The sequence below is a fragment of the Periplaneta americana genome, chromosome 14 (genome assembly GCF_040183065.1).
Source record: "Periplaneta americana isolate PAMFEO1 chromosome 14, P.americana_PAMFEO1_priV1, whole genome shotgun sequence".
Lineage (NCBI taxonomy): Eukaryota > Metazoa > Arthropoda > Insecta > Blattodea > Blattidae > Periplaneta > Periplaneta americana.
The window spans coordinates 79553956-79566333 of NC_091130.1; the positions used below are offsets into that span (position 1 = coordinate 79553956).

A 12378-nucleotide genomic window follows, 5' to 3' on the forward strand; every position below is an offset into this window, starting at 1 on the left:
GGGACGTGAATACTTTTCGAAAAAAAAAAATGCCACTTAAATCTACCTGAAATGCTGCTGTATCATAAAATCTCAAAGCAACCAGTACTTTCAGCAGTGGCGAAATCGGTAAGCCTCATGGTTGTATTGTGAATTTAAATGAGAGACACCAGAATATTCACAACAGTGTTCTTGTCGAAACGGTATCTCCACTTAAATTGTTGATCATTATCAGACATAGGATTCTAGGGCAAAGGCCTATTTTGTTTCATTAGGAGAAAAGTAAAAATAATTATTAATATTTGTATTTCATGGAAATTGAAAGGTATTCAAAGAGTTTTATAGTGCCCTAAAATGCCCTAAAACGGTTATTAGAGCCTAATTTTTTAATATTCGCCTAAAAATGCCTAACTCACTGTAAAGTTTCGCATTTTACTCTTACTTTTTATAATTTATACATGCATTCACTGCGAAATTTAAGGCATTTAAAAAGTGGAAAGTTTGCTTCACAGCGGCCATGAAACCATTGATAAAGGAAACAAAATGTTTTGAATCTCACGATACTCGCAATAGATTTCACCGAATTTAACATGTTTGGATGCATACATGCCGACAAAGAACCAACCTTAGTTTTGAAGCAGGCAACAATCACAACATGTGCTGCTACCGATTCAGAGATATACTATACTATAAAAATGACTGTTTTCGGTCTGAAACCGATTAGCTGTACTGCCCTTCAGAGTGTCATAAAATCACAATTTTTTGAGAAAGAGTGTTTTTGAAATATTTATGAAAAGTCGTAAAACTGCGAATTAGTAGGGTAAACCGTTACAAAATATTTAAAAGAATGGCCCTCCTAGTGTTAACACTACCAGGAAATGCAACAATAAGTGGAACTTTGTATTTTTGTCCAATTGAATCTCAATAACAACGGTTCATTTGAATGCTCGTTAACAGTTGCTCTTTCCCTCACCTTATTTGTGTTGAGAAGTTTTGAGCGGTAGGACGTTTTCCTGTGAAGTTTAACGCGATAATGCCGAAAAATATAAGTGCAAAATCTACATTGATCCGGCAATGGCTAACAGAATTTTCAGAATTCACTTATGATGGAAAAATAATATTCTGCAAGATTTGTAGCAAACAGGTATGTAACAATAGTTGAAATATATAAATTCTATTAATTTTAATGAGTAGGCCTATAATATTTATACATTGACTGAGCTATCCTGAGGTATAATTCTTTTTAAGACCACTACACTTTAACCTTTTAAATTCCGATAGTTTAAGTATTTGCAGGTCATTAAAATTTTGATTGTTCGAACCCACTAACTTTGTGATAGAAATACGGCAATACAACAATTAGGATTTTATTTTAATTCAGTTTACTTTACATTTTTAGATTTCGCAAGAAAAGAAGTGCCACCTAAAGCAGCATGTGCAAGGAGCGGCTCATAAGGCTAAAGCTCAGCAGAAAAATCAACTGCAACAAACTTTACTAACACAGCCTACTTCATCCAATCTCAGCAGCAATTTCTATGCTGATTTAACCAGAGCGTTTGTTGCTGCTAACATTCCCTGGAATGCAATTGAAAATCCGGTTTTAAGACAGTTTTTACAAAAATTCTGGAAACAAAATATCCCATCTGAGTCGACCCTAAGAAAAAATTACTTAGACAGAATATACAATGAAACTTTAGCTTCCATTCGGGAGGATATAGGTGATTCTTACATATGGGTCTCTGTGGATGAAACCTCAGATCCTATGAATAGGTATATAGCAAATATGGTAGTAGGAAAACTTAGTCCTGATGGACCTTCGATTTCACACCTCGTATGTGTTAAGGAACTTTCGAAAGTGAATAGCCAAGCCATTGCTTATTTTGTAAATAAAGGCCTACAGTCTTTATACTCAGGTAATATAGACGATTCTAAAGTTCTGTTGTTTTGTACTGATGCTGCCTCATACATGGTTGCTGCAGCTCCACTTCTTAAAACATTTTATCCTAACCTCACGCATGTAACCTGTCTAGCACATGGCCTTCACAGGGTTTCTGAAACAATCCGGAATGAATTTCCTCTTGTCAATTAGTTTATTTCTAACACAAAAAAATGTTTTTGTAAAGCCCCATCCAGGATTTCAATATTCAGAGAGAACTTTCCAGATATCCCACTCCCACCTAAGCCGGTTGTTACACGATGGGGAATCTGGATTCAGTCAGTGGTGTATTATTCTAAGTATTTTAAAGAAGTGGTCACAGTTATTGATAAATTACCTGAAACTGATAGTGCAGCGTGTGTGGAAGCAGTGAAAGATTGTCCGAAAGACTCACGAGTGAAAAACGATATTGCCTACATAACATCAAACTTTTCTTTCATACCTGCTAGCATTGAACATTTAGAACGTGAAAAACAATCTCTTTGTAGCCAAATAGCAATAGTAAAGGAAGCTCAAGTGAACATACATTCTGCTTTGGGCGAAACTGGGAAAAAAGTTAAAAATAAGTGGGACAACGTATTAAATAAGAATGTAGGATTTTCATTGTTGGAAAAAGTATCAAGAGTGATATCGGGGGAAAGTGCAAATGTTCCAGTAAGTATTGATGTTTCTATTGTACCTAATTTAAAATTTGCGCCTCTCACATCAGTTTCGGTTGAAAGAAGTTTTTCTGCTTTCAAAATGATTCTCAGTGACAAAAGGCAAAGTTTAACTGTGGAGAATTTAGAAAAAATTCGGTGGTGTACTGTGCAGATAATTATAATAAAGTCTGAGCATGGAACTGAATTTCAATAACTTAAAATGAGTAATCTTGATATCAATAATCATTACTTCATTAGTTTCAATATATTAAATTTGTGCAGCTCTGTTTATAAATATAATATAGTATTCTTTTTTAATGTTTAAACATACTTTTTTGTGCGTATTTTAGTGTATAACTAAACATTTCAGTGAAAGAAATAAGTATGATACCTTGATGTGCCTAAAACGCCTATTTTCATTAAAATAGAGCCTAATTTTACAAATTTTGAGCTTATTTTAGGCGCCTAAAACTGCAAGTTTTAGTGCTTAAAAATCCGATGTCTAATCATTATACATCTCGAAAGGGTTTTCCATATCTCTGATATATCTGATATATCCATATCTATGATAATATATATATATATATATATATATATATATAACATAGCAGGGCCAGTATAGCAGAGAACAGGGCAGAACGGTCTCTTTTTTCAATGATCAATCATTCCTTCAAACTTCATTTCTTTCATATGGGTGAACCACTAGAGGAAGTTCGTAAATAACAACAATTAAAATGGAGTCTGAATAAATCTGTACTAATAATAAATCTGTAGCCGAAATTTTTCTGGTGAGTTTCGATTTTCCAAAAATAATTGGTCCTAACATATATAATTAATCACCCTGAAACCGAAAATCGCTTTTTTGATATTTTTTTTTATGTCTGTCTGTCTGTCTGTCTGGATGTTTGTTACCTTTTTACGCGATAATGGCTGAACGGATTTCGATGAAAATTAGAATATAAATTAAGTTCGTTGTAACTTAGTTTTTAGGCTATATGGCATTCAAAATACGTTATTTAAAAAGGGGGTTATAAGGGGGCCTGAATTAAATAAATCGAAATATCTCGCTTATTATTGATTTTTGTGAAAAATGTTACATAACAAAAGTTTCTTCAAAAATCATTTCCGATAAGGTTTATTTCTTGAAACATTTTGATAGGACTGATATTTAATGAGATAAATGAGTTTCAAAATTAAAATAACTGCCATCTAAGGCGGTGTAATAAATGACTTCGTCTATAAGGGGCCTTGGACAACAACAATCGAAAGCTGTATGCATTTTCAATTTTTGATGTTAAAAATTATGGCACACGTATATATACGTCGGAGGCAACCAATGTTACATTATAATGGGTACTCTTTGTTGGGAGGACACACGCGAGTCCGTGCATCATTAAGTCACACATATGTCAATAATCATGAAGGCATCAGGGAAATGATTACACGGTATGAAGACTACAAGAACGACGGCCGGCTGGAAACATATCTGTGAGGAATTTCATATAGATTAAAAATTAAAAATTAATTAACCCTGATAAAGATGTTCAGGAAGAAGAAAATGATGTTTATAATACAAACAGCATGTACATCAACAACACATAGAAATTTAGATAAATTACATTTTCACCAAATGAAATATGTCATGTCATCGATTTTTTTTTGACATAATGGACGAAATAGTCAGTGGACGAAAACATAATGGACGAAGCATGAAAATGGACTAAATGGTCAGTGGACGAAAACTTAATGGACGAGTCATGAAATGGATAGTGGACAAAAAAAAGTGAACGAAACGTAGTGGACCAAAAAACCCTATGACGTACTTACCTTTATTTGCTTATCAAACACGCTACTAATTTTAATGAGATATTTTGCAGCAACATCTACTAATTGTAAGCTAGTCAAAGTCTTTGATCCAGGGATATCTATTCGAAATGTATTGCACAGTCAATTTTACTGATCTTCAGTTGTTTCTCCTCTCCTTTGGTTCGAGGCTCGGTATGATGCGGTCACTAATGCTGGAAGTTTGCTTATCTGTATTCTATACAGCGATTCTCAACCGGAGAACCGCGTTTCTTTGGGTGACCAAAGAAGAGCTTATAATAATAATAATAATAATAATAATAATAATAATAATAATAATAATAATAATGGTTTATGTAACCTGGCAGAGTTAAGGCCGTACGGCCTTCTCTAACACTCAACCATCACGGACTGCTAAGAAAATAATAATAATAATAATAATAATAATAATAATAATAATAATAATAATATTATTATTATTATTGTTATTATTATTATTAATATTATGTTTATTATTATTATTGAATTTAATATAGCCTAATATTGTTCAATTAATTGTATGATTAATAATAAAATTTTAAACACATTAAAAGTTACTCCAGACCTACATTTAGGAGCATCCTAATAATCTAATCCTATTCCATTTTATAATTTTTTAAATGGACATAATGTTCTATATTCTAAATCTTACGCTGTAGCACTGTAGCAATGTGAGGAAAGGTAGCCCCATCACCAAAAAGATTGGGGAACACTTCTAGAGTTTTGCTCTTAGATGTTTATTAAGTGATTTTATCTGTGTACCGGTACGTCTTCTGAATAACAGTTCAAGAAAATAATCTGTAAAATAATGGTAATATCATAATGAGTGCTGCGAACAATCGACGAAAGATACCTAGAGAAATATAAAGAAGTGTATAATACTTGTAGGCTTGAAAAAGACTTTTGACAAAGTGGATTGGAATAAACTTACGAGGAACCTGAAGAAAATTGGTGTCGATTGGAAAGAGGGGAGACTATTCAGTAATTTCTATATGAAACGAGTGAAAGCCAGGATGGGAGAATGTCAGAGGGAAGTGGAATAGGGAGATTACAAGCATGCCCTTTATCACTAGGAGGATTTCGTGAAGAACCGTTTTCAGAATATGGGAAGGGTGATAGTAGGAGGAAGAATAATAAACTGCATGAGATTTCCTGATGTTATGTCATTGGTAGCAGAAGAGGAGATGATACCAAGAGGATATGCTATTGGAGCTAAATGACAGCTGTAAGCTGTATGGAATGGAGATAAATGTAAACAAGAAGAAGACCGTGGTTATCGGAAGAAAAATAAATAACGTGAACGTGCGAATTATAAATGGGGCAGTAGAATATAAGTTGACAGCTTCAGATACTTTGGGGGTGTACAATAAGTAGTAAAGTAAGCTCCTGCTAGGAAGTCAAAAGGAGGATAGCAATGGTAAAGGGAACTTTTAATAGAAAAAGGTGAGTTTTCTGCGGACCTCTGGAAAAATAATTAAGGAAGAGAGTAGTTAAGTGCTTTATGTGAGGTGTGGCACTGTATGGGGCAGACACATGAACATTATGAAATGAAGTGTGACGAATAGAAGCATTTTAAATGTGGATATGGAGAAGAATGGGGTGTTTAAAATGAACAGACAGAATAAGAAACGCAGCTGTGCTGGAAAGAGTGGGTGATGAAAGAATAATGCTGAAACTGGTGAGTTAGAGGATAAAAAAATTTGACTGGAACACTGGCTAAGAAGAAACTGCCTACTTAAGGATGCACTGGAACGATTGGTGGACGGGAGAAAAGTTTGCGGCAGAACATATCAGATGATAAACAACATTGTATGATCGCAGTCTAGTATATACAGTCACGAAGCTTAAGTTGTGAGGGTGCTAGGAACAATAGACTGTGCCGGTACTATTTCGCATTGTCTGTAATGAGGCGATATTAGCGATCTTAGTGATTAGCAACAATGTATGGATGCATATTTACTACGTATTGAGCTTCGTGACTATATACTAGACCAGTCATGTCAATTGATGCCCATAGGAGCAAGCGTGCGCTTTAGAACTCAGGAGAGCCTGAGCGCTTTACAGCGGAAAGGAAAGAGATAGACGAAAGAGTATATGCCGCTTGATCGAGCTATATTCAGGGAAGGCCAGCACTGATTCAATAGATAAAGGGAAGAGGACTTATTAAAACTGTATCTATGTTAATTTTTAGATTTGTCTGAGAAGTATAAGTGCATTATAAAAATGTAAGTTTTAATTTTAAAGGTCATTTTTCACAAGTTCGATTTTTTATTCAAAAGAAATACTTTCTCAATTTCTTTTTTAGAAAAGTGAAATTTTCAGATATAGGCCTATTTATTTAGTAGCCTTACAGAATGTTTTCGTAATTCTAATATATCGTAAATACGTAGGCCTATTACTGAAGATAGTGTATTGAAAATTTTGAAAATATTCGCATGGAAATAATTGTTTGTAAGGAAATGAATTAACAACGCAACTACTGTTACATCATAAGCAAAAGATACGTGCCCATGTGTTGTAAAAATGTCAGCTCTATAGCTTCAGTACATTTCGAGAAAATAATTTAATATTCTGATGATAGGAAGTTGCTCACCAATATCACCTTAAAAGCATAATGCGATAAGAGTTTTGTTATGGAATATTAGTTACACTTAAAACATAAACAGTACCTAGGTAACTTTGCTTTATACTGTAATATTGTTTTGATTAGTTTATTGATTACTTTTATAAGGCTAAAGGTACCATCAATATCAATTCCAACTTATCATGTCATACTCAGTCTCTTGTTTTGGGATATCACTTTCTTTATGAATGATGTGTTTCATCCATTTAGTATAGTATAATTTTGTACTACTATGGAATTTATGTGAATATTCCTTCTTAACTCTTTATTATGTTATTAACATTTAAAAGACAGCTGCAATATTAAGAAATTAGTATTAGTACTTTCGTTTTACAGACTATAGTTAATATCGAACAGAAAGAAGCCATATAAAAATAACGATATAAAATTTCACATTCCGTTTGAAGTTTGTGCACCACTGTTTTCTTAATCCAACAGGCTGCTTATACACAACCCTTCCTCTTTCCATACTTAGCGCTTGATGCCCGCGCACGACGTCAAGGTCTGAAAAATGCGCTTGCTTTGACATCACTGTACTAGACTATGACATTGTATTGTGAATTGTATGCGGAGTCGAAGAGGAAGGCGGAAGTGAGGGAAGATTGGAGAATGCTGGCTTTGCAGTTAAAAATCTGCTTTTGGGCAGAAAACTATGAATGATTATGCTACATGGTACAGGAAATTAATTGCTGCTAAACATATATAACGCGTATTATCGCCGCGCTCTCAGGTCTTTGAGCGGCCTCGTGCATAACATTCGGCTGGTCTTTGAAATTTAATTGCATTATTGTTTTCAATTCCTCATGTCTCCGATCCAATCACTCGCCTCAATTTCAATGTTGCAACCAATAAGCTGCTTCCATTATTAAATGACACTTACTTGTATAATCCACGTGGACTAAAACCGAGGTTGCAATGTCTTGTGCTGAGGACGAACATTAAGGTATGTGATTAAAAATTATTTATTAAAGAGTTATTATTAAGAGTTAAGAATGTCAACGTACTCGTATATGAAATAATAATAATAATAATAATAATAATAAATTATTATTTTTATAATGATAATAATAGCCATTTAACAATATAACAAACGAGTGCTTATTCTTATCGAGGAAGTAGACGTGACAACGTGACGCTTATAGTGAAACCTACAGAGCAACAATCGGTCGGCAAAATTATGTTTTAAAAGCACGTCGCAAGTTATCGTATGATGCCGACCTGTTAAGCATGAGGCCGCGGCGATAGAGGAAGTGCCCTTTTTATCATTTGAATAACCTACCACGGCAATGGTAAACTTTAGTGGTCCCAGCTTAGGCCGTTCTTGCACGCATGTCAGTACAACGGGATTCAGAAGCACTGCCATAATAAAAGAAGGCTGACGGTTTTATGTATGCACTTGACGGCGTAGTTTTAAGCAGGGACCGCTAAAGTTTACCATTGCCCTTGCCACTTTATAATCTACGTAAAGATTATTGTTACCACTTCATGTTTTAACGCCGAAAACTGAATTCTGTTATCCCAACAATAATGAATAATTCGTGAAATTTTACGCTTTAGTAACCACAATGTAAATAAATTTAATTCATCCGTTCATTGATTCATTAATAATTTTTAACATAATGTATTCGTAAGATACCGGATTCACATTCACAAAGCAAGCCCTTATGATACCAATGGTATAAAATATATAACTTTTCGGCTATAATGTTGTCTAGCCTGACTTAACAATGTCTTCAAAATTCAGTCTGTGAAACATTCGTTGAAATTAAGCTTAAAGCGCGGCACTGCTTCACAGCTAGTCTCGCTCCGTCTCTCTCGTTCGCTTACGTGTACATTTATTTATACTCTTGTGAACAGATATTCTAACCAACAAACAAACTCGTCGGCACCAAATTTCTGCTGCTACGAGGCTACCACAAGCTGCTATGGCTATAAAAACACATATCTATATCACTTACAAACATTGCCACTGTCATCGTGTTTCAGTTGTCACTGAACTTACGCGCAAACATCGCTGCGGGGTCCTTCGTCATGCCTGCGCTCACTGCCTGCTTGATACTGCCCGACTGCGCTTCACTATAATTAGCCGATCGCACGAGCAGGCGCATGGATTGCTCTTGCACGTGGCCATGGCAGGCGCGAGGCGCCTTATGCGGGTTCTCCCCTCTCACGAGGAAGGAAGATAACTGAATTTCTTGGTACTCGACGTCGCACAGTGGGGTATTTGCATCAAAAAGCTGGCCAAAAGTCGATATTTCAATATTGTCCTACCCCTGAAATTCTTGCTCCCTGACAGAAAGAAATAGTGGGGGAGCGATAAGATAACAGTTTGTGTTTCATCTGCTTCATCATGTGGTCGTCAGCTCAGTCGAAAGTTGAGTCTTTGTGACAGTATACGTGTATCTTATTGACGCTCTGAGCAAGTTGACAAGTTCATTATTGTTTTTCTACGTTTTAAAGAAACAGTGTGGCCTGTTACAGGATGGATCCTTCTCAGCAAGGTATGTACTTCACTTTTGAGGGCTTTTGTGTTTATATAAAATATATTTACAGAGTTATTGAGGTCAGAAAACCGTCTATATTTTCAGTATTTATTTTACGAACCCAAGTTTTTGTTTAATGATTTAGTGTACTTCAGGGTGAGTCCCGATGTTATTTCCTATGTTATTACAAAGACTAGATCTTTGGGTGTGTAATAGAAAAGAAATTGGCTGCGATCTCGTGCGAATTGTTTATTTTCATACATTTTTGTAACAAATACTAATTCTCAATTTTTTACTCTGCTACAAATATATATATTTTTTCTTTTACTAGGGTCATCTCGGATCAAAATTTTGTCAAGGAAACAATTATATGATATCATGCAAGAGCAAAAAGAATGTGATATCAACGAAAAATTAGAATATCTCGAAAAATATTTGCTGATGCAAGAGAATTACTCAGAGGAACAAATTAAGGCTTTTAAACATACATTTTCGTATACAAAGGCAGAGTTAAAAAGGAGATGGTTGAGTGCATATAGAAAAGATAATTTATTCAGGAAAAAGAATGAAATCTGGCTTCAAGGGACCTTGGAGTTACCCAAAGCAATGACAGCGGCTACGACTGTATTCGGACGGCCACAAAAATCTTTCAGCGACTCTAGTGAAAGAAGTAAAACAAGGAAGACTCAAGGACTTAGAGAAACAGTAGATACCGAGGAATTGACTTTTGCCACCCAGATGAAGCTGCGAGCTTGTGGAAAACCAGACGCATCAAAAGTTCTTAAGGAAATTACTAAATCTCCTAAGCGAGCGACAAAATACAGGAAGGCGTACTCCAGCAGTCTACAAGAAAAAAGAGGGCAGTTGTCACGTCTACAAGCTCTTTCTATGTTCGTGGAAGCAGGTAATTTACTTTATCACCTGCCATTTATGTCTTATTGTTCCTTAATTATCTGTTCTATTTCCATTGTTGTTGTTGTTGAGTCAACTGTCCAAACACAGGTCTGAACCTCACAGGTGATACCAACAAAGAGGCATAGGGTAGAGTGACCAGTTCCTTTCCCCCTCCATTTCATACATCGCTGACTTGGTACATATTACATTAATCAGACTTCAGATGTACACAAACAAATGAAAAATATTTATTTTATATACTTCTTTATAGGTTTATCAAGAAGACAGTACGAGATCGTAAGAGCCAGCGACAAAACGCTTTACCCATGCTACTCCGTGTTGCAGAAAGCTAAGAAAGACTGTTACCCTGTACCTGAATCTTATCAAGTGACAGCTACTTGCGCAGAAATAAATCTGCAAGACTTATTAAACCACACTGTTGCTCGATTATTGTTATATTTGCAAGAAGTTGTGCAAACTTTGAGTGAAGATGAGTGCAATACATTAGAATTAATAACCAAATGGGGGTGCGACGGATCTCGACTCAATTTAAAAAGAAATTTGAAACTGATATAGATTCAGATGCCAATATATTTCAAAGCTCATTAGTATCTTTACAGTTAGTTTACGGTACAGATATAAAGAAGGTAATATGGAAAACTCCTACACCTTCTTCTCCTCGATATTGTCGACCCATTAAGATTAGATTTGTGAAAGAGTCAGCTGATTTAACTAGAGAAGAAATCGGTTACTTGGAACCAAAAATAGTAACTTTAAATGAAACGAAAATTGAAATAAATGGAAGAAACTTGGTTATAAAACACACACTGATACTAACTATGATCGATGCCAAAATATGCAATGCGGCCACTAATACTACATCTACTATGAAATGTTATATCTGCGGAGCCACATCAAAAGAATGTAACAGTTTATCAAATAGAAGGGAAGCTGATCAAACACGTTCAAATTTGGATTATCCATCTTGCATGCAAGAATTCGATTATTTGAGAGTCTACTGCACTTGTCTTATAAGTTACCCCTCAAAAAATGGCAACTGAGAACAAAAATGACAAAGAGATTTATAAACAGAGGAAGACGGACATTCAAAATCAATTTAAGAATAGAATGGGCATTATTGTAGATGTTCCTAAACCTGGGTTTGGAAACAGCAATGATGGAAATACCAGCCGAAGATTTTTTATGGATCCTGCTTTGTCCGCTGAAATAACAGGTATGAATGTTGAACTGATCTATCGATTCAGAGTCATTTTAGAAGTTATATCAAGTGGACATAAAGTTGATACTCTAAAATTCGCTGCTTACGCCATGGATACAGCAAAACTATATGTTCAGCTGTATTCATGGCATCCAATGACCCCCACAATGCATAAGATTTTAATTCATGGCGCAACTGTAATTGAAAATGCCCTTTTACCGATTGGACAACTGTCAGAGGAAGCAGCTGAAGCAAGGAATAAGCACTTCCGTTCCTATCGCCAAAATTATGCCAGGAAGTTTTCTAGAGAGTCATGTAACCTAGATATTATAAACAGGCTGCTGCGTAGCTCGGATCCTCTGCTCACAAGCATGAGACCAACCCAGAGAAAGAGAACGAAACCATTTTTAAAGGAAACCACAGAAATGCTACTACCTTCTTTATTTACAATTTCTGCTGATCGAAATGAAGACGATGAATCTGCAAGTGAAGCTGAAGAGTCTTCTGATGAGGAATCTTGGGAATAATCTCATTAATAGAGTATCTAACAAACTGAAAGTGAGCTAAATGTTTAGGTAAACAAAAATTAGTAATAAACTTATATATTCATGACATGGGAACCATCTACGTATTTTTAGATCAATATCTTATATACTTACATAATTACATATATTATATAATTAGTGTTAACTTATTTTCAAAGTACTCGTATATTATTATATATTTATGTCTTTAATTAGAAGAAATTAAATTTTATTTAA

At 35.0% G+C, this 12378-nt stretch overlaps 1 protein-coding gene across 1 annotated transcript in view; it reads right to left on the bottom strand.

Annotated features, from left to right (window-relative positions):
* The window catches only part of LOC138713491 (uncharacterized), a 42810-nt gene extending 33584 nt beyond the window's left edge, over positions 1 to 9226 (bottom strand). The window contains exon 1 of the mRNA XM_069845654.1: positions 9024 to 9226. Coding sequence (XP_069701755.1) covers positions 9024 to 9129 — 106 coding nt within the window. The 5' untranslated portion in view covers positions 9130 to 9226. The remainder of the gene's footprint in view (positions 1 to 9023) is intronic.
* Positions 9227 to 12378: the final 3152 nt, after the last annotated feature.